Source organism: Equus przewalskii, chromosome 26 (genome assembly GCF_037783145.1).
Source record: "Equus przewalskii isolate Varuska chromosome 26, EquPr2, whole genome shotgun sequence".
Taxonomy (NCBI): Eukaryota; Metazoa; Chordata; class Mammalia; order Perissodactyla; family Equidae; genus Equus; species Equus przewalskii.
The window spans coordinates 14,846,085-14,872,828 of record NC_091856.1 but is presented as its reverse complement, the minus strand read 5'-3'; the positions used below and the strand labels follow the sequence as shown (position 1 = coordinate 14,872,828).

The window sequence follows — 26,744 nt, the reverse complement described above, 5'->3', positions numbered from 1 at the left end:
GAGGCCCAGAGAGACTGACGTCATTCAGCAAAGCACAAAAGGACTCAAACCCAGCCAACTGACTCCAGAGCCTCCCTCATTAGCTCCTTAAATTTGTATATACCGTACGATTTACAAAGCCCTTTAGAAGAGACAGAAATATTATCTGATCTTCTCATCAATGCTTAAAAGTGAGTAAGGAACATCTTTTGTCTCCATTCTATACATAGGGAAACTGAGGCTCAGAGACATTAAATTACTTGTGTAGGAAATTAATAGCACTAGTACCAGCCAAGGCAGGGGCTGAAATCTACAACTTCTCGCTCCTAAAATGCCACGCCGTCTCTCACTTGCTTCAGCAGCCTTGTTGGTGAGGATTAAATTGCACCTACACAATCAGATATGCAGGGGGATAAAAGCCGCCTCTAAGGTTTATTGGATTTGGCAAGAAAGTCCTGATACCTGCAAACAGGATATTATCTCCAGGCTGAAATATGATTTCCTACAGCCTCAATGTCAGCGAGTATCGTGGGAAGAGAACAGGCGGAGGAGAAGCTGACCAAGTGAGCGGGTTCTAATTGCTAGCTCCAAAAATGACCCTTTCTTGGAGCCTGTCGCCTGTCAGAGTGGCCCTGATGCAGCAGCAGCCTGGGAGAGTGACCAGAAAGCGACACAGGGATGCAAAGACAGAGGAGAGAGGACCCCCGTCCGAACCACAACCGGAGCCCTTTATTGTGTCTTTTCTGGTTAACGCCCCTCTTGCCTTCATGTCTCTCGTCCCCACCCCACCCATGCCGTGCCCACGGTGCCAAACGTTGTAATTCAACCCTCTACGTTTCTGTCTCATTTCTCAATTACCCCAAAAACGAATCAATTATTTGGGGTCGTCTGATGGTTCCCAGTAGCCAGGGCATTGCAGCTCTGTCTCATATTACCCACTAACTCATCGTCCTTCCATTACACGCTTCACACCTAACCACATCTGCTTCCGATCCGCAGTGACACCCCCCCCCCTTTTTTTTAACTGCAGTCCAATAATGCTGACACGGTTAGGAATCGGAAGTAATGGCTATTGCGGCCAACTCCCTGGGAAGCGGAAGCTCGGGGCAGAGATGGGGAAGCCTAGAACGTGCCTCCCTCCTTAGCAAAATCGTCCCCTCCGGAGGCCCTGCTGGCCAAGGGGCAGCGGCACAGAACCACGCATCCCGGGGCTCCTACCCCTAGGCTCCTGCCGCCGCGGCTGCTGCTATAGAAACACCAGGCGTACACATGGGGCTGAAATTAAACACCCATCCCGGACGGGGACCAGAGCCGGGATCGGCCTGCTGCCTCGGTCGCCATGGCAACATGCCGGGAGGCTGGCGCGAGCGGCGCGCGCGGCGCGGGGATACTCACTCCATCGCGGGGCTCCGGTTGGCCGGGCGCGCTGCTGCGGGGCTCGCCGGCGCTGCTCGCCTCTGCCAGGGCCGGGAGCTCTGGGCGCGCCGCGCGCGAGGTGGAGCCGGGAGCGTCTCCCCTCCCCGTCCGCACCCCCTCCTCCCCTTGAGGGTTGGAAGTGAACGCTCAGGCTCTCTCAGTTCCCAGCCTGCGAATAAAACGGGAAGCAATTGGATAATGTGTTCGCTGGGCGCTAGACAAGCCACTCCACTGAAGTGTTTCGGGGAGGGAGCGCGCTGGCAGCTGCGCGCCGGGCGAGGTGGCCACCAGCGCGCAGTGCCCAGGCGCCCGAGGCGCCAGGTGCGCCGGCGGCTCCCCTGGGACAGGCAGCGCTGCGCTGAGACGCGGGGGACAGGTGGGAGGGGGAGATGGGCGGCTGCGGCGGGTGGCACAGCCCAGAGGGCGCAGGGAAACGATGGAGTCATTGACAAGGTTGCGGCTCTCGCGGCTTGGAAGTTGCAAGAGGAAGAAGCGTCTGGCCTCTGCAAAAAGCAAGTACTGCCCCCAATGGGGTGGGTATGGTTTCGGAAACGCCATTGTGCCAGCCCAGCAGGCATGGGTCTGAGTTTCCCAGGGAAAACTCCAGCTGCGTTACGGCGCGTTAATGCGGTGTGTCATCACTTTGGGGACTCACGCCCTTCTTATCGCTCCATATTCTGCGTATTCCCGCTTGCCAGGAAGATATTGTCCAGACTTACTCTCCCTAGCTCGTTCTTTGAAAACACTAGATATACTGAACATGGTTTCCCAAATTACCACGGCCCCACCCCACAGTTCGAAGCCCCCCTGAAGCGCATATTCCCTCCCCACACCCCCTTTGAGAATCCCCTACTCCTAACGGTACCCAGAGCGGGAACCTCACTCTCATCCCCTACTGCAAAGAAGAGTAGCTGGAACAAGCTTCAGGCTTTCATTGGATCTTACTGCCCAGTCCGTCTGTGGGTAGGTCCGAAGGATGCTGCCCTGGGAATAGCCATCACTGTCCTTGCCCTGCTGGAGCTCACCGGCTAAAGCAGAAAGACAAAGCACAGAGAAAGAAAAAAATAAACATCGTCACAGGAGACAAATATTGCTCTAAAAATTAGATCATAAAATGCCATGATGAGTGTTTTAAAATTCATTTGTGGTGATGATTGCACAAATCTGTGAATGGACTACAAAGCGTTAATTGTACATTCTGGGTGAATTTTATGGTATATGAATTATAGAAAAAAATACTCTGATGGAGAATAAAAGGGAAGTGGACCTCTAAGATCGGGTGTTCAGGAGAGGCCCCCCTGAAGAGACTGGCCTGAGAGGGGAGAGGGCGGGGACGTGCAAGCCACAGGGGAGGGCCCTTCTACCCAGCCTCAGCCATTTGGTGGCTCTAGATGGAAAGAGCTCATCTACACATTCAAGGGATTGGAAGGAGACCAGGGCAACATGTTCTGGGGGATTCACTGCTCCTCCTTTCCCTCTGGAAAGTGAGCCACAAAGCCAAACCCAGCGAAGATTCACAGAGCTGTTTTCTGGATCATTTCCAGGTTTCCATTCACAGAGAATCTAGCGTGAATTTTGAGATCATAAGACTCTCCCTCAACCCATGTCTCTCTCCAGCTACCATCCTATCCTTACTCTTCCCCTTCATAGTCAAGCCCCGTGAAATGGTTGTCCATGCTCACTGTCTCTCCATCCTCACCTATCTACTCCCTGGAGCATAGAGGATTAAGTTCAGCTCTGAGTAATTAAGAGGCTCAACCAGGAAAGAAATTGGTTTTTCTACCTCTTAAAAGTTAGATAAGCAGCCCCAGACTGGCTTAGCAGCTCTCATAAAACTGAGACCCAGGCTCCTCCAAAATGTTGCTGTGTCATTTGTGGTCTCCTTTCCTATGGTCATTTTATGGTCCAGATTAGCTGCTCCAGCTCCAGCCATCATGTCTGCATTCCAACCAACACAAAGCTGGAAGGAGCAAAGAAGAAAAGGCAAAAGAAGTGCACCAGCTGCCTCTTATGGAAGGATCCCAGAAGCCACTGCCTCAGGACACTTTCACTTACATCTCTTTGGCCAGAATTCAGTCACATGGCCATACTCAGTTTTCAGGGAGACTGGGCAAAGCCATCTTCACTCTGAATAGTCATGAGCCTAACCAAAAATTCAGGACTCCATTCCCATGAAAGAAGGGAAAATGGGGGTTGGGGGACAGCCAGCAGTCTTTATCATGTTCCTCAATCCTTAGCATTCTAGCTTCTGCCTCCCCATGGCCACTGCCATTGCTCACCACAGAGTCACCAGTGCAAGTGCAATAGGCATGTCTCAGTCCTCTTCTTGCATGACTTGTGAGCAGCATTGACATTTTGACCACTCCTTTTTATATTTGTTATTTTACTTTAAGTCAGGTGTATTGAGGCATGATTTACATACACTAGAAGCCGTCCTTTTCAGGTGTACAGGTCTGTGAGTTTGGACATTATACAGTCGCATAACCACCACCATGGTCAAGAAATGGGACATCATCATCACCCCAAACATATCCTTTGAGTCCCTTGATGTCATCCCCTCCTCCCACCTCCAGCCCCTGGCAACCACTCACCTGATATCTGTCCCCATGGTTTTGCTTTCCAGAATGTCATAGAAATGGAATCCAGTGGTATGTTGCCTTTTGTGTTTGGCTTCTTTCACTTAACAAATGCTTTTGAGAATCATCCATGTCATTGTATGTATAGGTTTGTCCTTTTTATTGCTGAGTAGTATTCCATTTTACAGATGTACCACAATTTATCCTGACAAATAGAAACGGCAAGCAATAGGATATACTGGAGTATATGAGGAAGCCATTTGGGGTAAACCTAATTTGGCCTGACCTTATCTTTCCAAAAGGGCCTGACCGCCGCCATTGAGCATGCATTGTATATCTGCTTTAGACATTCCCTATGGCAAGAACAAAGGCCCTTGAGATAAAGGTGCAACTTCCCTCCCCCTCCCAACATTGGCATTTCCTTAAGGATTAAGCATCTTTCCTTAGGCTAGGAACTGATTGCTGTGCTCACCTGTGACCACCCAGCTTGAGACAACAGATTTGCTTCCTGCTGTGCCCTCTGAGATAGCAGACCCACTACCTGCTGTGTCCATCAAGCACTGTGCCGACAGGGTAATCTTGTGACTATTGTGGGAGGGACATTTAAATCATATGTAAAGCATCCTCTTTGGGGGTATATAACCACTCTGTATACCTCACTTCTTTGGTGCCTTTTCTTTCTTTGGGAAGAAAGGCCCCGGGCCATGGTCCTCACATTTTAGCTCAGAATAAACTCACCCAAATTTTCATTTATAGATTGGTTATGGATTATTTTCGTCGACAATCCATTCACCAGTTGATGGATATTTACATGGTTTCCAGTTTGTGGCAATTACTAATAAAACTGCTATAAACGTTCATGTACAGGATATATGTGTGTGAATATATGTTTTCATTTCTTTTGGTTAAATATTTAGGGTCACTCCTTCCATTTTTGAAACACTGTCTTATATGACGCCACACTGCCACAACTCTAGTTACCCCTTCTCTGCTACTTGTCTCTTAAATGTTAGTGTTCTGCAGGGTCCTGTCTAAAATCTGTTTGCTTCTCACTGTACATACTCTCCCTGAGCAATTTCCTCTACTTTATTTAGATGTAAATGGCTTTATTTAGCCACTTTCATGGTGCTCACTTCCAAAACTAAATCTCCAGCGCACATCACTCTCCTAAACTTCAAAACTGAGTACTCAAAGGGCATTGCAACATCTTCACAAACACCTCAAACCCAATATGTCCAAAATTCACTCATCGTTTCCCCTGTAAATCTCCTCCTAAGACCTGCCTGCATATCCTAACAACAGAGAGGGCAGGATCCACACAGAAACCTGGGCATCTGCTTGGATTCCTCACCATTCTGACCTCCCAAAGCCGGTCAATCAACAAGATTTATCCAGACTACCTTCTGAATAGCTAAAGAACCCATTCACCTCTCCCCATCCCCACTGCTGTTGATAAAACAGCATCCTTCCTGGTCTCCTTGCCTCCAGTCACGTCTTGTTCCAACTCATTCAACTGTACAGCCACAGCAATCTTCCAAAGACACGAATCTAATCATATCATCCCCTTGCCTAAAACCTTCCAGTGGGCATCTCTTAACTTTAAGATAAAGGTTAAGTTGAATTGTAGGTACATCCTGAGTTTTTTGAAGTTAGTAGATTATTACAATTTTCAAATGCAATAGAGAAACAAGAATTAATCCATTTTATAGGGCTGGGCTTTAACTTATTAATAGTCATAAATACATCATCTGCTATATTTAACCATAGGAAAAAATAACAGGCTTTAGAGCCAAACAGATTTTGGCTAAAATTCAAGCTTGGTTATTCACTAGCTTTGTAACTTAAGACCTATTACTTAACATTAGTCCCAGGTTTGTTTTCTTTTAAAATGAGAACAATAATACTTATCTTTAAAGGTTAGTTTGAAAATTAGATACAACATATAAATTCCTAGCACAGTGCCTGGTATTTAGTAGATACTCAATAAACAGTAGTTATAAAAAGCTGTTATTATTATTATTCTCATCATCATCACTATCATCATTATCACATCGTAACTTTCCTCTGAAATCTCAAACGTTTTAACAGCTGTATCTATATTTATCTTCATAACATCCCTTTGAAGAAGTAAAACCAATACATAGACAGATACTTAGAAGATCAATTTGTTTATTCGTTGATTAAATGAGAATGTTACACTAGATGGCATATTTATTTGCTCATTAAAAACTATATAGATCTATAGCATAGCTACAAAGGAGCAGAGTATGGCTATGCGGATGCGTTGGTACACATTCTCCAATAGTTTATTCATTTAAGCTGAGCACACTGGGTACTGTTAGCACACCAAATACACATTAACACTTCTCTAAGCTGGAAGTCAATAACTTAATAACTCTACCTACCTGGAATTTAGTCTAGAATGAGGAAATAAACAAAACAATAATGTAATAAAGTCCATGCTATAAGCAATTACTCTTAACCTTCTTAAGATTGTAACCTTGATGAAAACTATAGACCCTTCTTCCACGAAAAATACACAGATGGCACAAACCCACATTTTCTTAAAATATCAGGTTGTTCGTGGACCCCTGAAGCCCATACATTGTCCACGGGCCTCAGGCTACGTTCTACTTGTCTGCAGTTTGCAACTTGCTTGCGTATACATTGTTTTATATTCATCCTGCAATTATCCTACGGGACAGGATGGTATTAGTATTATCACCACTTTGTAGATGAAGAAACTGAAGCTTTGAGTAGTTGAATAACTTAGGTCATATGTTAGTAAGAGTTGACTTCATCAACAGAACCAAAATCTTCAACCTCCTGGTCTAAAAGAGGAATGACCGGCTCTCAGAGATTACCTAACAGGATTGTTACAAGGGTATAATGCACAGACTGTAGAACAGGAATTCTTAAACTGACCATCATGGTGGGCTTCAAGGATCTGCCTGAGGTTACAGGCAGAACTATGGGTTGGGGTGTGCGGGAGGGGCGGAGAATGGGGGTCCAGAGCTTTCACTGGGATCTCAGTGCCCCCTCATTCAACACCAACAGACAAAACTCTCGATGTGACTCCTTTAGATGTAACACTTAGTCTATTTGGTTAAATGGTTTTCTGGTTTACTAGAAATAGAAACACAATTAGAAGGGGTTGGAGAGAAGCAGGAAATTAGATCAGGCAGAATGGCGAAAAGTGTGAAAATGGGCACAGAAACACAAAACAAAACAACGAAAACATCAGTTTGGGATCATTCGCTGTAGGAACAAGCAATCCCGCACGTGACAGTGGCTCCTGAGAACATCGCAGGAAGATCATGTTCAGCCTTTATGTTTAAGACGAAATAGGCTTTCCAATCTTTCCATTTATATGAGGTTGCACACGTTGTCTTGGCTAGAATTCAGTTACTTAGAGAGTGTGTTCAGTGCACATGTTTGCTCTCATTTCTTGTTGATGTTGGATCAATGGAAATATTACTGTCACTTTAAGTTTAACTGGGGAAGAAGGAAATAAAGGCAAGCACAACCACTGTGTCAAGCTCAAGGCACCATTCCAATATATTAACAAACCCGAAGCAAACCATTAGATTGATCTTTAAAATATAAAAACAGTCTTCTAATTTACTTGACATTACTGGATCTCAGCTGTACTCCTAGAGGGATTACGTCCAGTGGCGCTTTATGTACTTTTTATATTTTATAACATGTACCATTTTACCTTTTTACTTCCATGTAAACAATGCTACTGTTAGAGATATGAAGGAAAGAAACGTATCTCTAACAGAAATTGGATATTTGCTCATCTAGAGCCGTGTGTGTGTTTGTGGGGGTGGTATGTAACTGAATAATTTACTGTTTCATTGCTCTGCAGGCGTCCCGCTTGGTTTCTAGAGCTGGAGTTAATATCATGGAGTCACTGTTAGCCCTGCACATGCCACTCTTCTTCCACTATCAATAAGTTCTCTCTGAAAATAAGTCTCAAATAGCTGCTTGTGATTCTGCTGATGCTGGGTAAAATTCACCCAGAGGTCGTGACAGGAAAGATGTTGGCAAAATGCAAAGAATTCTTTTCTTTGGTTAAAATGAGCAAAGGTCATCTCTCTTCTTCATAGTCTTTCTATTGGCTTCTCTATATATTTATGAGTGTGCTCAGACAAGACACTAATAGCACTGACTTCTGACTCATGGATGATTCTTGGAATCACAATCTATTGACGATGAGAGGGATCCTGGAGGTTACCTAGTCAAACAGTCAACACAAACTTCTACAGTTGACCTGGGATCATCCTCCTTGTTGAAACACATTTATTGTTTTTCTTTTAGCTCAAAAAGCTGAAAAGGCCTGTTTGTTTTTTGTTTTTAGAATCCTCTCACCCACCCACAAAATGACGTATGTGTTCAAAACAGCCCATGATTATGTATGTACAGATGTAGCAAGAACGTTTATTTCACCGCTGCCAAGTCTGACCTACGATGGGAGATGAACAATGACCTCTCAGAGATAACCCAGTGACACGATGGACTCATCACGGGGAATTCGCCAAGGAAAAGCTGCCCCTTAGCACACGTTGGAGAGAAACCAGTTCAGTGTCACCCAGAGTAACCGCACATTGGTTAAGCTGAGAGCCAGAAGACCTTGGTGATGTTTAACTGATATAAGGCTACTAATACTTAACTTAGTCTAATCCTATCATGCCTGCTATGCTGAATGGAGCCGGAGAAGCTATTTGGTCACTTGGTGGTATCTTTACCACCAAGCCTTATGTATATCATCATTTATCTCCTGATACAAATGTTAAATGTCAATATGAGAAGTAACACTATCTGAGATGGACCTCAAGATTCTTTTGGAACCTGTTTTCAGGAGGTTCATTGGACAGTTGAAAACCATTTCTCTCTTCTGAGAGGTGGAAACTTGGATTTATTCTTGGGCTAGAATGTTCTTCTGCTCTAAGAAAAAATGTGAGTCGAACATTTTACTTATGGAAATGCAATCAGATACCCATTAGAATGCAACCCTATGCGGGCAGGGATTTCTTTTTCTATTTTGTTCACTCATGCGTCCCTTAGAACAGTGACAGGCACCTAGTAGGCTCTTAATAAATATTTGTTGAATAAAATAATGAAAAATTCCTCTTGTGCAAGACCCCAAGAAGCTGTACTTTCTTGGATGTATCTTTTATCAGATCCAAGTCTTTACAATTGATGGTTCCCACAGAAATGTTTCTTTCTCTAAGTATGCATTGACTGTCCCACGCCTGTATAGTGTTGTTTGTTCATGTGTATGTGTTGTTATCTAAGGATCAGGAACATGACCCAAACCATGCACACAAATACACACACACACAAGTAGGCAGGAAAGTGTGCAGATCTGTCTTTTATTCCTTTGATGCTGGAGAAAATTTTCAAAAGTAACTAGACAATGCTGCCAATGTGATCACAAAGGTGAGCTGAGTAGGGAAATAGGACTAGGAAAAGCTTGCTGGAGGAGTTGATGCCCAAGATATGTCTTTAAGAATAAATAACACCTAGCCAGAAGTGTGTGTGTGTGTGTGTCCAAGTAGGTGGGAAAAAAGTAAAGAAAATTTTTCAGAAAGAGAGACCAGCAAAATTAAAGACAAAGAAACCAGAAACATCAGGCGACATCTACATATTTATGGCATTTGCTGGAATGAGAGACAAAGAGAAAGCCCACAGTATCACTCAACTCCAGACGTACCATTTACATACAACCCAGTATAATCGTGCCCCCTGGAGTTGTGCAATGCAGTGGTCCTGAAGGCAGTGGTTAAAGACGAGGCTGGAGAAGGTCACCAGAGGCCTTGACTGTAGAAGCTTAACTGAGGGACCGGATGATGTTGGCAAACACAGCACCCCTCCTTACCTCCTAATCACAAACAGAGCATGGTGACTGGGGACCTTCATGGTCTTTCTTATTTATAATTCTATTTCCTTAAAAATTTTGAGATAGATACAGAGCAAATAAGATCACGTTTCATGATTGACAGAGATGATTTCAACTGTAATCATAATTTATATTCTATCAATCACATTTTCTCCCCTCTGGGATATTGAGGTAGTGTAACATGATGTGGAGGAAGGTGTTGCTGGAGGTTGAGCATCATGATTTCTCCCACTCGGTCTTATGCTATCGCTTCCATGTCCTGCTGACAAGGTGCTGGCATTCCGTGACAGTGTGGATGATGGATTTTAGGGTGGACAAGACTAGAGGCTGGAAAGCTAGTTAGAAGGCTGTTGCCCCAGTTCAGACAAGAGACAATAAGTTTTTCAATTAGGGCAGTCGGAGTTGGCATGTAAAAGAAAGAGAGTCAAAAAATATGACAGGACTCAGAATGTGTGGGCAAGAGAAAGGCATCAAGCCTGATTCTCATGACTCGAACGACTCAGTGAAAGCTGATGAGACCCACTGAGCCAGAGCATTCAAGAGGAGCCCACAGGTGCCACCAGAGGATTCTGACCTCAACAAATGAGAAGCTTATCATCATTTCCCTCTGGACTGGAACCACCTTGTATTTTGCTCTGTGACCTATGAAAGATATCGAGCTGCTCACAGGAGAGCCATCCAGAGAGGTCAGGAGAGGAGAAGTAATATTGGAGGAACCAGATGAACCTAATTTTCTACAGTACACTATTCTGGAGAGCTGTGAAAACATAGTACAGAGGGCTCGAGGGAAAACAAGTGATGCAACTGATTATTCAGAAGTTGTATTTTTGGGTTATGTGTTAATCTAGAGATCTAGGTAAATTACTTCCAATAAGAAATCATTAGATTTTCAGGGAGAAAGCTTTCCATCATTAAAAAGATCAGTAAATAAGGCTAGGTATTCATCTAGCTACCAATTGCTACTTCTTCCCGTTAAATCTCTATTCTCAGATAAAATTTATAAATATCTGCCTTTGAACCAAGTGAACTATACAAACCTTTCCCTCCCATTACCGTTGTCAGTTACTCACATTCGTTGACACTCCCAGAATTCCCTTCTAGGCCAGATATCAACATCATATGACTGACTTAAATGCGCCCATGAATGCCTTATGCAAATCCTTTCTTCACAGTTTCGTGACCTCTTCCACCCAACAACTTTACCTCTATTCCACCCAAGCCAACTACGCCCATCAGATTTCACGTTGAAATGCCAAATACAAACATGACCTATTTTTAAAGAAAAGAGTAATAGTCTTGTTTTACTTTCTCAGATTCCTAGATCCATGTTCTTCCCTATCTGCTTTTTTTTCCCTCTGTTCCTACAAAGTTATTGCAACATGACAACAGCAGAGGGTACTCCTGGGCTGAGGTCCAAGTCTTGAGAAAGAGATGGCACAGTGGCATCTCCACGCTCTTCTTGCTTCTCTCTCACAGCCATGCTCAATGACAAGCACGGGACACAGGTTTGGGGAGCAGAAGCTGAGAAAATGTACAAGGCAAGGGTAGACTCTCTCCTCGCTTCTCAGACCTTGGTCCTGGGACTCTCAACTGTTTAGGGAAAATGGAAGTGCACCCTGGCCTCCTTCCAATGAGTGCGAGGGAATATTTGCATCCCCATCTCCAATGTTTGCCTGGTGAGGCTGACACAGATGCAGATCCGGGCAGTGAAACTGAGTCAGTGAGAAGGCCCACGTCAGGATCAAGTTAAGGTCATGTGGCCTGCAAGGAGTGAATGTCCAGTTAACATTTTGAAAGAGGATAATTTTGTTTGTGGAGCTCTCCTCACTCCTTTTCTGTCCTTTATGCCATTTTCTCAGAACTTATTCCCACCTGGATAAGATGTTAACCAAGGATAGTTTTAGGTGAGTTTTTCAAACTCAGCATACAGAGACCCGGCACGAATTTTAAACGAGTGAAGTAGGCTGGGAAGAGGGACAATAGGGAATGGTGGGGACAGTGACCAACTAAGAGTCTATACACCATCTAAAGGTAGCAACCTCCACTTAGCCCCAGCCAACTACCACCATGTAGGAATATAGGTCTGGTATGTCCAGATCTTCTGACTTTTCTCAAGGAAAACAAGAAAAATCTTTATTTCTGGGTAAAACCTCCTCCAAGAAAACGGTGAGTGATTACTAAAAATTTTTAAACAAACTTGTGGATCGGAAGCCCATATTTGGCCCTTTACAACCTCTGGCTTAAGGGATCACCTGTGAGGGGTTTGAATTTCACAGACCACATGGATGTTTCATAGCTTTCCTGCAGTCACACAATTTACTGCATGGCTGTTTAGTGATGGATTTGGGGCCAGGGGCTCCGGACTTCTTTAAAAGATATTGCTTGTTAGGAAGGGAGAGAGGTCAGAGCATACACAAGTTTTCTTAGGGGAGTTATAGGTTTCAGGACAAGTCAGAACAAGCCACTTAATGACCCTGTAAGCAGACAAGTGACAGGAGGGGAGTAGGGGTACTTCTCACAGAACTCTGTCCCTGCAGCTTCTCCTCCTTGAGATGACTGGCTCAAAGCCCACTCCGTTGACTGTAAGTGTGATGTACAAGATGGTAGCCAGACGCCCATATGTCCGAACTGGCAGACCCTCTGCCTGGGGTGGCAATTCTGCCTCCCCAGCTGTCTGTGAGGTCTCCCAAATCTACACCCCAATTCCCCGGGTCCCCTGCCTTGCCTTGTGGTTCTATTTAGTGTTACAGGTAACTTTTCCACTGGACACTCTCTTTAACTTGAGCTGAAGTCCTCCTCACCAGCATCTTAAGCAACTTACAAAAATGAACTTGAGCTAAGTGTGTTTGTCTCCAACAATACAAATAACTTCTTCCCTTTTAATTTTCCATATTCATAAGCATCATTTCCATAGCACTCCAAAATCAAAACATTGAAAAGGGAGAAGTTAAAACAAAAACAGTAGGCAGGGAAGAGGATGACTCTGAAAAGTGAAATTGATCTCAAGCACCCCAGGACCTCTTCCGGCCTCACAAGGTCCCTCTGGAGATTGCTATTTCCATGAAGGGCATTTAAGGACCAAAAGTATTTTATAGCTCCCTTCTTCATCAAATGAATCTCTGATATTCAGATTGCAGACACTGTGACTGGTCTTGGGAAAAATATTTGTGTACTGGGTAGTCTTTCAAATAATATTGATTTTAAAATGAACATTAAACTTCCTGCATAAAGGATCAGATTGACCAGATCAAATATAACATTGTACAAATCAAAGGAGTCTTCCATCCAAATAAAATGCTAAGAACCAATGCTTTTTAGAATAGGTCTGAGCTTTGACTTCCTGCGCTACAAGGCAAAAATGTTCTAGAATATCTTTCTCTTCTGTGCCATGTGCATTTCAATTTCCTTTTGAAAGTGAAAGAGGCCTTTGCCCCAGTGGGCACTGTGGGAGCCAGATCAGGAATCAAAGCAGGAGGAGACTGCCAAGTGTAAGCAGGGGTGAGGGGAGGACACAAGTCTCAGAGACAATCTGAGGCCAGAAGAGCAAACTTGAGGAGGGCCAACGTGAAAACACCAAGAAACCCAAGGAAAATGTGTAATCTCCCCACTGGCAAGATGGGACTATGGAGAAGCAGAGTTTGTTAGATGAAAAGTCAAATAAGACTCTTAGGTCCTCCTGTAATCGTTTCACAGGGGAAAGCGCAGGAGGCGTTATCAAGCGGGGATTGTGTTGGTATTACTAGAGCTAAGTATGAAGAGTAGGCTTTTCTGAAAATTTGGACAGTTTTGGTATTAACATACCCATAGCCCCTTCTACCTTGACAGAACCGTGGAGCCCAAATGGACAATGGGTACTTGTTGGTAGATCAGTCTTTTGGGGCATTTTCTTTACTTTAGGCTTTAATCTTAGTGACTGAGATTTTCTTCAGTTATTGAAGTGCCTCCAACACGTCATTACCTTTTTCTCTTTTATTTTTACTCCATGTCAAAATCACAACCAACCCTGAAAATATATCCATTGTTGGAAGACATATGAATTCTTGAATCCCTAGTAAGGAGGCTATCTGAATAGAGTGAGCCATAGGTAACAAAATATATACAATAAAGTATTGTAAAGTTACTGTATATCAGAATAAGCTTGATTATATTTAATATATAAGGCATTATCAAACCATATCATATTAGGATTACCATCAAGTTTGAATATTAGCCAAGTCAAATGAAGATGGTGGCACACATGGGAGATTGGCCACCTACGGGAAGAATGAACAAATAAGTAAATACATATGGATAATGGGAGCCAGGTTTCTCAGTGTCAGAGAAGGGAGGAATAAATATAGAAAGAGAGAAACCCAGAATGAAATCTGCGGTGTTGGATTAGAATTAGAGGTATTGGTGTTAACTCACGGTTTTCGATAGCTAGATAGATAGAGAAATAAACACAGATACAAATGTATGCATGTGTAACGTGTATATGTAATATACACCCACACAAACACGTACTCTCTCTAGCTCTGTCTACAAAGGGAGGGCTTGGGAGCAGTGACAGCCCAATAAAAATGAGGTAAGAACACCCAGTCCCAAGATCTGGGTTTCTAGATATCATTCTCCACTAAACGGAACCAGGCTCCTTGAAGAAATGACTCATTCCAGAAACGGGACTGGAAAAGTACAAGATGAGCCTGAAATGACTTATGCCGGAAAGCAAAGAAGTACTTGAAGAATGATGGAACACATCAAAAGGACACAGGAACCAACCTGAACTGATTTAGTCTCAAGGGCCAGATTAGGGGCAAGGAAACAATGTTAGAAACAGATTACAACCCGCTGAATAAAGTAGAAATCCATGAGTCCATAGTGATGGAAGGAAAGGAGGGAGGGAGGGGCAGAGGGAGGGATGAACGGAGGGAAAGCAAGAAAGCAGCTTAGTTGGATGATTAATGGGCTATTGAGAAGAGAACTGTGTAATGGAGAAGGCTGGAAGACAACACCTTAACCAAGTGATCAGAGTAAACATTATCAGTAATGCAACAAATTGACACCCCGTACTACCGGATGCGATGCCGTGAGAAAAACAAGCATCCCTTCTGTGATATTCCTGCAAAGACGCATAATCTGTGTTAGTCTTAAGGAAACATTGGACAAATTCAAACTGAGGGCCACTCTGCAAAATAACTGACCTACAATCTTCAAAGGTGTCAAGGTCATGAACGTCGTGGAAAGAGTGGGGAACTGTTCCAGGCTGACGGAGACAAAGAGACGTGACAACTAAATGAACTCGTGATTCTGAACTGGGTCCTTTTCCTCTAAAGGATATTATTAGAAAGCTTGAATGTGGCCTGAGGATTGTATAGTAATAACATATCAAGGTTTATTTCCCAGTTTCAACGGTTATATTGCAGTTTTATGAAAGAATGGCTTTGTAAGAAATATTGTGCACATTAGACAGAGCGATAGGACATCAGGTTGGCAAATTACTCTCAAATGGCTCAGAAAATAAAAGGTCTTTGTAGTATTTCCAACTTTTCTTTGTTTATGATCATTTCATATGTGTAATATATGACTATATATAAAATACATAAAGCTTCCCATCTTAATAAACTGTAACAATTCCCTTGATAAACAGATAAAACACATCCATTATCTTGTATATATATATTTATTTTCCAAAGTGTTATACCAGTATAATCTCAGTATTTTTTATTCATTGCTATCTTTTCTCTTTCTCCAAAACAGAAAACCTGAAGCAGAAAGCAAGAACTATATAGCTATTTTTGTCCATAAGTAACATTATATATCTCCTTCTATAAAGAAATTACCTTTTATAACAATTATTGAACACATAATTTTGTAATTTTGTAATCTTAAAGTGATGTTAGTTAATCTAACCAGCTAAACCAATAGAATTTAAGAAATTAAAATTATTTAAGCTTTTCATGAAAAACAATATCCAAGACTGGATGAAGAGAAGAGATAAAATTGTTTTTAAACAAATTTATTAAATCAGTCTAATTTTCAGAGTCGTTTTGATTATGAATATTAAAAGAACTATTTCCTATACCTTTATATTATCATAGATTAAAACCTCCAACATTTTGAAAAACAAATTCTTCCATTTCATTTTCTAATCTAGTTACCAAAGCTGTTAATGAAACTCACAGTTAAACCTTTTTTCCTGAGTTACAGCGTTACTACTCAGCCATAAGAAATGATGAAATCCAGCCATTTGTGACAGCATGGTTGGACCTTAATGGTATTATGCTAAGTGAAATAAGTCAGAGGGAGAAAGTCAAATACCATATGATCTCACTCATAAGTAGAAGACAAAAACAATGACAAACACAGAGAAACAGAGACTGGATTGGTAACCACCAGAGGGGAAGGGGGGAGAGGGGAGAGAGAAAGGGTTGATTAGGCACATGTGTGTGGGGATGGATTGTAACTAGTCTTTGGGTGGTGAACACAATATAACCCACACAGAAACAAAATATATAACGACGTATAGTTGAAATTTACGTAATGTTATAAACCAATGTTACCACAATAAAAATTTTAAAAATAATAATAAACTCTTTCATATTTAGAAACTGGGAATTTTTATTAACTGTTATATAAGTTAAAGGAGCTAATTGTGATAAGCAGCAGAATTTAAGGTAGAATTATAGGTACCAGTATTTATTAAGGATGTTGATCAGTTCAAGAATAAAAAAGTGTAATTAATCCTCATTTGTTCCTTTTGAGAAACATCAGTCTTCATAAATCTGTGCAATTTTGTGGTTTTTCCTCTAAATTTATCAAAATAATCTTCCTCTTTTTTTCTAGGGTCCATGCATTTTTTTTCTTTTTTCTTTTTTTACAATAGTGATACTCTCCTTTCTTTAGCCTTGTTTTGTAAATCCTGAAGAGAGTAATTTTGGCATTATTCAATTGTTAAGAAAAATGAAAGCTGACATTGAATACTAGGGACTTAACTTTCTTTTAATTTTGCTTTCTTTTAATTTTGGTGCAAGAATTTTAACTTTACAGATATTGGTATGATTGGGTCCCAAAAAAATGCACATGAAAAATTACCAGAGAAGGGAAGATGCTCTGAGCCTGAGAGTCAGAGAAAGCCAAATTGACACAAACCAAAATAAACAGAGAGAACCTATTAGTGGTAAGAAAAATACCAAAAACTTTTCAACGCTTCATTCTCAAGTGCCAGGAAATTGCCAGAATCCTCAGGCAAACAATCAAACAACCAAAAAAGGTCACAGAAACCAGACTACAAATTCCCTATCAGCTGCCACTTGATAGAAATCACTTAATGGTCGGGCCATAAAATTAAAACCCAGATTCCACCACTGCTGCCACCAGCGTAGATTCAACCAACCCTGTTCAACCAGAGCAAGAACCAGAAGCAGAAACAGATGCCGTAAAGAATCAGATTTAGGGGGCCAGCCTGGTGGTGTAGTGAGTAAGTTCCACGTGCTCCACTTTGGCAGCCCAGGTTCACCGTTTGGATCTTGGGTGGGGACCTACACATCGCTCATCAAGCCACGCTGTGGTGGCCTCCCACGTACAAAATAGAGGAAGATTGCCACAGATGTTCACAGATGTTAGTTCAGTGCCAATCTTCCTCACCAAAAAGAAAAAAAAGTAAATTAAAAGAAGCCAAAGTAATCCAGATTTCAAATGAAATTGCAAAAATAATGCATCTCCACCATTACAGGAGAGTCTTGATTGGGCTTGCTTTCCCAATTCAAGACTGCCTCACCAACCAATACCTCACCTTGTTCAACTTACCATCCTGTTGTCTTTCCTCTCTGAGGTGTGGCTTTGCTAAATATTGTATGGTGACCAACTAGTCCTGGTTTTCCAGGGACTTTCTGGTTTTAGCACTGAACATCCTGCATCCTGAGAAACTCCTCGGTCCCAGGCATCATGGGACAGTTGGTCACCCTGGTACTTTTCCCCTGGATGGTCAGAATTAAGTCCACATGCAAGGGTAACAAGATCTAAGAATGCTACACCTTGAAGAGGTTTCTGGAAGCATCTTGCATTTTCTACCAAGGTCTTTCAGTAATTTTTTTTTTATTGCAGTAAAATATACGTAACATATAATTTACCATTTAAACCATTTTTAAGTGTACAGGTCTGTGGCATTAAGTAAACTCACACTGTTGGGCATCTGTCCATCTTTAGCACTTTTTTCATCTTCCCCAAGTGAAGCTCCATACCCATTAAACAGTAACTCCCCATTTTCTCCTCCCCCCAGCCCTTGGCAACCACAATTCTCCTTTCTGTCTCCATGAATTTGACTACTCTAAGGACCTCACACAAATAGGATTATATAATATTTGTCCTTTTGTGGTTTCAGTAATTACTTAAATTAGAAACTGAATTATACTAGTTTTCAATTATGATAGCTAAAATAACCAGCTGTTGAGTGCGCACTGCTAGCAGGATGAAATCAATATGCAACTTTTTCTTTTTGGCCTTCTACTCACCTTCAAAGATTCATTCAGTGAATGAATGAATGAATTAATGAAGGAATGGTTCCCCTATTCCCGCCTCAAAACTTGGGCAGGCCCCAGGACTTAGCTGGTTGCTCTTCAGGAATAAACAGTTGGTCACTTTCAGTAATAAGCAAAAATTTCAATTCCAAAATCAGAGCACATTTGACGGTTTTTTAGAAATCCTGTCCTCTCATCACTCATTTTGGGGGCGCTTTGTGTTTCTATGTTGGTCCTTCCTGGGCCTCTTGGTAACAGTGATGCCCCTGGTAGCATGCACACATCGAGGAGGGAAGAAAGTAAATGATCGGTCTTCTCAAATCCTTAGCAAATTTGATCTAAAAAGACACTGAGCGAAGGCATTCAGCAGGAAGCCGGTTGAAGTACACCTACCTTCATAGCTACCCTCTTCCTTTAACCTTAACATACCCGGGACCTGGAAACCGAAGGCTGGAATTTCCTTGCACTTATTACACACTGTAATATTCTTTTTTATTTTATTTTATTTTTTGAGAAAGATCAGCCCTGAGCTAACATTCACTGCCAATTATCCACTTTTTGCTGAGGAAGACTGGCCCTGAGCTAACATCTGTGCCCACCTTCCTCTATTTTATATGTGGGATGCCTGCCACAGCATGGCTTGCCAAGCAGTGCCATGTCCGCACCCGGAATCTGAACAGGCAAACCCAGGGCGCCAAAGCAGAGTGAGCAAACTTAACTGCTATACCACCAGGCCAGCCCCTGTTTTATTTTTTGATACAAAAAATACAGGTCCACTGTTAACAAATAGAATACTACAAATATATAAAAAATAAAAGTTGGGGCCTGCCTGGTGGCGCAGCGGTTAAGTGCGCACTTCGGTGGCCCGGGGTTCCCCGGTTCGGATCCCGGGCACGGACATGGCACCGCTTGGCATGCCATGCTGTGGTAGGCGTCCCACGTATAAAGAAGAGGACGATGGGCACAGATGTTAGCTCAGGGCCAGTCTTCCTCAGCAAAAAGAGGAGGATTGGCAGCAGATGTTAGCTCAGGGCTATACTTCCTCAAAAAAAAAAAAAAGTAAAAGTTAATAATTTCCCACACCAATCTCATTGTCAGTTCCCCAAAGAGGGAAAAAACCCAGAACTAACAGGATCAGTCAATCTCCCACCTCTTTTTCTCATAAAAATATTATATCACAATATTTCACAAAAATCATTAAAAATTTTGCATCATAAAATATATGGCAAGATTTCTGATAAGACAACAAATATACATACATACATACAGATGGATGTTATACTATATTATATTGTCTTGTATCTCACTCCTTTTTTCTTTAACGGATCGTGGACTTCTCCCTCTGAGTCTTTGTAATTCCAAAACTTTGTTTTCTGCAAGGGAGAACAATGCAGTGGATGCTCAGATTGTGATTTAGAGACACAGATATAGAGGACACATTGTCTGGTTGTCCAAAGCTGGCATTATTTGTCTGGCTGTGAAAGGCTGCCGACTTTCATTCATAAAGCATAGGTGACTATGTTCTTGAATGAAAGAAATGAAGGAAATGAGTGAATGCTCCCTAGATAGAGGAGATGAATGATCCAATTAAGTAGCCAGTTGGTTTAATTTCAGCTTTCAGGCTTTGCTCTTCTAATAAGCATTGCAATTATTCCATCTCTGGTCAAAAATAATAAGTAGGTCGTACTGTGTTTGTGATTATATATCTGAAATCAATGAAGGAAAAACGAAAAGTAAATTCGTTCTTTGGAGGTTTTTTCTTATGGTTTACATGTGATCTGTGTATTTTGCTAACATCCCACTGTTTCTACATGGTGTTTTGTAGGCCTTTAGCATCAAAATTGTGAGGAATGCTAAGTGCAAATGCAGATTCCTAGGCCACGTTGGGACCTCCACCCCCAACCCCCTCAAAATACCTGGGAATGGAAACAGATAATTTGCATTAAGAAAAAAAACCTTTCCCCAGGTGATTCTAATGTACACTAACCTGTTTGAGAACTACCTCTAGGCCTTTCCCACAGGCTCAGAGATCAACCATCTTATCTTTTTCTTTTTTTCTCTCTCTCTCCAAAGCCCCCCTGTACATGGTCGTATATTCTTCATTGTGGGTCCTTCTAGTTGTGGCATGTGGGACGCTGCCTCAGCGTGGCTTGAGGAGCAGTGCCATGTCCGTGCCCAGGATTGGAACCAACGAAACACTGGTCTGCCTGCAGCAAAGCGCGTGAACTTAACCACTCAGCCATGGGGCCAGCCCCCAGCCAGCTTATCTTTTAAAGGACTTTAATCATCTTCTCTAGCCTTCAGATTCCTAACATCACCCCCATCTCCTCCCCTTTCCCACCCACTACACCCAAGTAGGTTATGAAAGCAGGAACTTAAATACTCTTGGGTCCGACCCAGTGCAGGCAGGCCCTGGACAGCACCAGGGTTCCCAAAAGAACATGTAGAAGGGGCTGCTGATTTGATTGGGCCTAAGAATTGTCCTTGACTCTGTGTTCAGACACTGGAAATATCAGTTCTGAGTCAGTTAGGACCCAAGGAGGGGCTAAAGCTAAAATACTTTCTAACTCCAGGAGAGGCCAGAAAAGCAGATGCTAAGAAGAAATGCCATGAAGGGTGAGGAGAGCAAGGACCAAAAAGGGCAGCAACTTTGCCTTTTACATCTTGTCACTCTCAGTCCCAGTAGCCAATGACTGTTCTTGAAGGAATAAAGGTCACGTGTGAACGAGTGATTGAATGAATTAGTTTCATAATTTTTGGTGACCAAAAGCAACAACAACAATTTTCTAGCCCTAAGATTATTGCCCACTTGAAAAAAAGACATATAAGTGCTTTATATTTGTCATCAAAAATAACAAATATAATATAAATTGCAGAGTAATGAATATAAGTTGCAGAATGTCATCTGCAATCTTTAGTAATGTCTACCATGAAAATTGGTTGGAACAGATTCAATAGGTTTTAGAATTCTATAGGGTAAAGGGTCCAGCATGGTGGCACAGTGGTTAAGTGCCCACATTCCGCTTGGGCAGCCCAGGGTTTGCCAGTTCCGATCCCGGGTGCAGACCTATGCACCACTTGTCAAGCCATGCTGTGGCAGGTGTCCCAGATATAATGTAGAGGAAGATGGGCACGGATGTTAGCTCAGGGCCAGTCGTCCTCAGCAAAAAGAGGAAGATTGGTGGCAGATGCTAGCCCAGGTCTAATCTTCCTCAAAAAAAAAAAAAAATTCCACGGAGTAAAGCATGGAATTCCCTGGAAATGGTCTGTCATGAGGACACCACTAGGAAACAGCTCTGGAGCTGTGTGGGTGTCTGAATCAGGGCCTCATAAACATAAAAAAGAAAGTGCGAAACTGAGAAAAGTCAAGGTCAGAAAGCAGCCCTGGATGACACAATACTGCCCACCAGCTGAGCTCTAGGCCACTCTGCCAAACCTCAAGGAATCTGATCTCTTTCCAGGTTCTAATTAGACAGACATTTCCTCCATTAGATTGTGATGAAAGAAAAGAGATTCTCTGGAGAGAATGGAAAATAACATTTTATGGGAAAGATGATAAAATTAGCTGAAATATAGACAGAAATTGACCAATGGGACATCATAGTTTCTTCAAGGATGTAATTTGCTCACTTAACCTACCCACAAATATTTTTGAAACTTTAGAAGAGGATATTACTGTGATTCCCTCAACCGGGACCCCTGTCCTGTGGTGGGTTGATTCTAAGACAGCTCCAGTGATCTCTACCTCCTGGTATTCACACCCTTGTGTCATCCCCTTAAGTGTGGGATGGTGAGTAGAATACAGCAGAGGTGATAAATGTCATCTATATGATTATGTCATAATCTCTGTCTTGCTAACAGACTCTCCTTATTGCTTCCTCAGCTTTCTACTTTGATGAAAAAAGTGGCCATGTTGGAGAGGTCCACATGGCAAAGAATTGAGGGTAGCCTCCAGCCAACAGCTATGAGGGATATGAGGCACTCAATCAAGCAGTCCTCCAGGAAATGAACTCTGGCAACAACCTGAATGAGCTGAGAAGTGGATCCTTTCCCAGTTGAGCTTTCAGATGAGACCACAGCCCCAACTGGTAACTTGATGGCAGCCTTGTGAAGAATCCTCAAACAGGGGAATCAGCTAAGCTGTGCCAAGACTCTCGACCCACAGAAACTGTGAGTTAATAAATGTGTATCATTTTAAGCCATGAAATTTGTGGTGATTTGTTACACAACAATAGATAACTAATGCAATCATGATCCAAGCTGAGATATTGAGGAGAGAATGTCTGGTTTTCACAGTTCTGAACAATTGCTCTTACTGTCCTTTCCCCTGCTGGAGTTTATGAAATAAGACACATTCTTCCAAGCTGTCTGTAACCAGAACACGTATCACAACCTCTGCAGCCACAGAGGGGCTCTGAAAGGTGCCAGTGAAGGAGTCAATAAGCCCGCGAAAAGATACCAATTTGTTAAAATAGCAACGGGTATTGGCTTCTGTTCTAAAGAGCCCTTTAAATCTCAGGGAAGAGGATGATAAATTGAGTGCCACATCTGCATTTTCAGTCAAAGGCTTCACTTGTAAGTAATTCCATGTGCTGCTACCATCAGCTGTATGCAAGGAGGCTGCCATATGAAGTAAGCCTTCCCTTGCTTGAAGCCAGCGTTTATTTTTTCTTTAAGATGAGATTCACGTCAACACACACACATACACACACACACACACATATATATACACACAAATACACACCAGGCTGTTTTTGTGGGAGGATGAATTCACTGAACTTACTTTCCAATTGCGTCAGCTTCTTTTTTAATGTAGTGATGAATGGATCTAATTAGATGGAAACTACATTTGTGGTTGGCACATCAAAAGTGTTGCTTCTTCCCACAGATTTCATAATGTGCAGTGACTAACGGCTTTGCTTTTCTTTGCTGTCACTCCAGTTATACCTAAAGGCAGTTCTCTGACCAGAAGCCTGTAGATGATTCTCAATGTGACACTGGTATAAAGGAGAAGAGAAATCCCCTAAGACACTTGTCAAGGGACAACAGGGTTCTTTATTCTCTTTTTACTCCTCAGACCTCCCTAGACTCAGCTGACCAGTGGAGTATAACACCTGGGTCACCCAGGGCTTCTCTTTGTCAAATTTGTACACCCCCATTGCAAAGTTCAGGAGTCCACAGGCCATCCTCACCTTTGTTACCAACTGCAAGTTGGCATTCATAGATCCCTAAAATTACAACTCTAAACAATGGGGAGCTGTTGAAAATTTTTGAGCAAGGACTTACCGTGACTGAAACTGTGTTTTAAAAGGATTGAACTCGAACAGGATTGGCTTTGTGGGCATGCAAATTATGCAGTTACATAGGACTCCAAGCAGAGAGAGGCCCCACATTTGGTTTAATGCATCTCTGTTATTGTGTTGAAAGTTTCAGTAATTTTAAAGAAGGGGCCCTGCATTTCCATCTTGCATGGGGACCTTCAAATTATGTGGCTAGTCCTGAACTCAAGAGATAGTGGTTATGAATGATTAAAATGAAGGGAAGATATTTGCAAATCATGTATCTGATAAGGGATTAATATCCAAAATATATAAAGAACTATGCAACTCAACAACAACAACAACAAAATTAAAAACTGGGCAAAAGACCTAAACAGACATTTTTCCAAAGGAGATATATAGATGGCCAAGAGGCACATGAAAAGATGTTCAACACCACTAATCATTAGAGAAATGCAAATCAAAACTACAATGAGATATCACCTCACACCCATCATAATGGTTTTAGTTAACAAGACAAAAAATAACAAGTGTTGGAGAGGATGTAGACAAAAGAGAACACTCATACATTGCTGATGGGAATGTAAACTGTGCAGACACCATGGAAAGCAGTACAGAGATTCCTCAAAAAATTAGGAAAAGAACTACCATAAGATCAAGCTATCTGGGTATTTATCCAAAGAACACAAAAACACTAAGTCAAAAGGATATTTGCACCCCTATGTTCATCGCAGAGTTATTCACAATAGCCAAGACTTGGAAACAACCTAAGTGCACATCAGTGGATGAATGGATAAAGAAAATGTGGTATATACACACAATGAAATACTACTCAGCCATGAGAACAATGGAATCTTGCCATTGTGACAACACGAATGGACATTGAAGGTATTATGCTAAGCAAAATAAGTCAGACAGAGAAAGACAAAGACCATATGATCTCATGCACATGTGGAACATAAACACACACATAGATAATGACAACAGATTAGTGATTACCAGAGGAGAAGTGGGTGGGAGGAGGGAGAAAAGGATGAGGGGGCACATGTGTATGGTAACAGATAAAAACTAGACTATTGGTGGTTGACACAATGCAGTCTATACAGAAACTGAAATATAATAATGTACACCTGAAGCTTACACAATGTTATAAGCCAATTTGACCTCAATAAAATAATTTTTTAAATATAAAATAAATAAAATGAGGAAGAGTTGGGAGGCATGGAGACCAGATAAGAAACTGTAATAGTAGTTCAAGTGAGAGCTAAGGAGGACATGAGGTCGGGTAGCCTTCCTAAACTTAGTAGGTACTAGAAGTATTTAGGGATACTAAAGAAAGCCATAGGTCACAGATGCAAGGATATCCTTTGAAACCATCAGCTCCAAACTACCCAGAATGATTCTTCATTCAATACTTAAGTCAGGAGGAAGACGAAAGTCTATGGGAAGCCATTGAAAACTTCTAAGCGAAGATATTACATAAGAAAACCATTCAACAAATAGTCAAGGAACACCTCTATCTGCCAGACATGGTAGTAGAATTAGAAATCTACTGGTAGCCAAAGATTGACTGTTCCTGTGGTAAATGGCTGCCGTAGTTAGGAGAATTTTGAAAACAGATATTATTTGGTTATGGTCACCACACAATTTGATCACCTTGTAAAGTGGCAAACTAAAAGAGAATGCGACGGTTTGTGGGGGAAAATGGGAGAGCAGCCCCCTGCTCTGAAGAATGCTTTGAGGACACATTAGTAAGACATAGGGTCTTAGGTGAGGGGTCATAGGTGAGGAATCGGCTGCAAAATGAGTTTAAACCCCATGGCAAGCAACGTGCCCTTTCAAAATGCAGTGCTAGCTTCTGGGATTTTAAAATCAGATCAACAAATCTCTAAGAATATAGTAAACTTTGTATTATGGATCAGCAGCAATTTTTTTTTTTTTTTCATTTTCAGCAGGAGCAGTTGACTACAAAGGACCAGCTGGGACCTGGCTGGAAATACAGAGAATGATTTGAGATCATTCCGGTCTATAAGGGCTGTTAGCTGGGACTGGAGTGAAGCAAAAGAATGCAACTCTTGCCCAGGCAATTGCACTGTGGCCTTTCCCTATGTCACAAAGTACAACTACAAATTTTCAAAGACCAAATGCTCACCGATACATTCTAACTGGCTTTTTCCTTGCTTTATTCTGCTTACCCCAAGTCAGAGTTCGGGGCCAGCAGCTTACATAACCTGGGCAAATCTAATGGAAACCATTAGGTTGTCATTGGGAGTGAGCTGGCTAAGTAAGCTCTTGTACTTGTGTCACCCTCCCACAAGGGCAGGGCCTATTTTTCTCACCACAAATACAGAAGATTGTCAGAGAAGGCAATGAGTGATGCAAAAGCAAAGACGTGGCTGCTCTCTGAGATTTTTCTTCTCTTCCTCAGAAAATAAAGTGAACAGACATGACTCTCTGTGCTGTTCACTTGCCTTGTTCCTTCCTGTCCCCTTCCCTAATGGGAAGAAAGTCTTTGAGCATAGTCATGCATCAAAATTAAGCCTTTCAGGGTAATAGATATTAGCAAGAGAGAGGTAGATCTGTCTAGTAGGTGCCTCATTCTGAAGAATGCAAGGATGCAGTGTTCTTTTCCCAAGATGCAGCAACCTCAGACAAAAGGGGCACAGAGTGCCCTTGGCTTGGTCATAGAGGGTAGCAGCCGGATGGAACCCAAACCTTGGGAGACGGAGTGGGAGGTTAGGGAGAAGGTAGAGGAACACAGAAGGAGGAAATGGGGGAAACGTGGGAAGGACTCTCTGGGCTCCAACTCAAGGTGTAGTGTTTGTATATGACATCTTTTCTTAACCCCCTGGGATGATAGTAATTGATTCTGAGGGACACTCTGGCATCCTGGCACAGAGCTGGTCTTGCATGCCCTTCTAGCTCTGCAGGGCATCATGACCCCCAAGGATACATATTTCGTAATATAACATCTTCCCATCTCATCAAGATGACAGCATAGGTGGATTCTGAACTCACTTCCTCCCACAAACACAACAAGGTTACAACTATTCTTGGAAAAATTACCCTGGAGAGGTAACTGGAAACTGGATTT

At 42.2% G+C, this 26,744-nt stretch overlaps 1 protein-coding gene and 1 long non-coding RNA gene across 10 annotated transcripts in view; one reads left to right on the top strand and one right to left on the bottom strand.

Annotated features, from left to right (window-relative positions):
* PALM2AKAP2 (PALM2 and AKAP2 fusion) overlaps positions 1-1,738 on the bottom strand; it is a 467,702-nt gene extending 465,964 nt beyond the window's left edge. For 4 of the 9 annotated variants that reach the window (XM_008513657.2, XM_070594965.1, XM_008513646.2 and 1 more), the window contains exon 1: positions 1,375-1,524. In XM_008513657.2, coding sequence (XP_008511879.2) covers positions 1,375-1,379 — 5 coding nt within the window. In that variant the 5' untranslated portion in view covers positions 1,380-1,524. Of the gene's footprint in view, positions 1-1,374 lie in introns of all 9 variants that reach the window. The other 5 variants (XM_070594973.1, XM_070594981.1, XM_070594978.1 and 2 more) reach the window with 5 other exon arrangements.
* On the top strand, positions 1,631-26,744 carry LOC139079570 (uncharacterized). Its single transcript, XR_011533291.1, has 3 exons — positions 1,631-1,907; positions 22,255-22,541; positions 25,603-26,744. It is a non-coding gene; the product is annotated as an uncharacterized lncRNA (long non-coding RNA).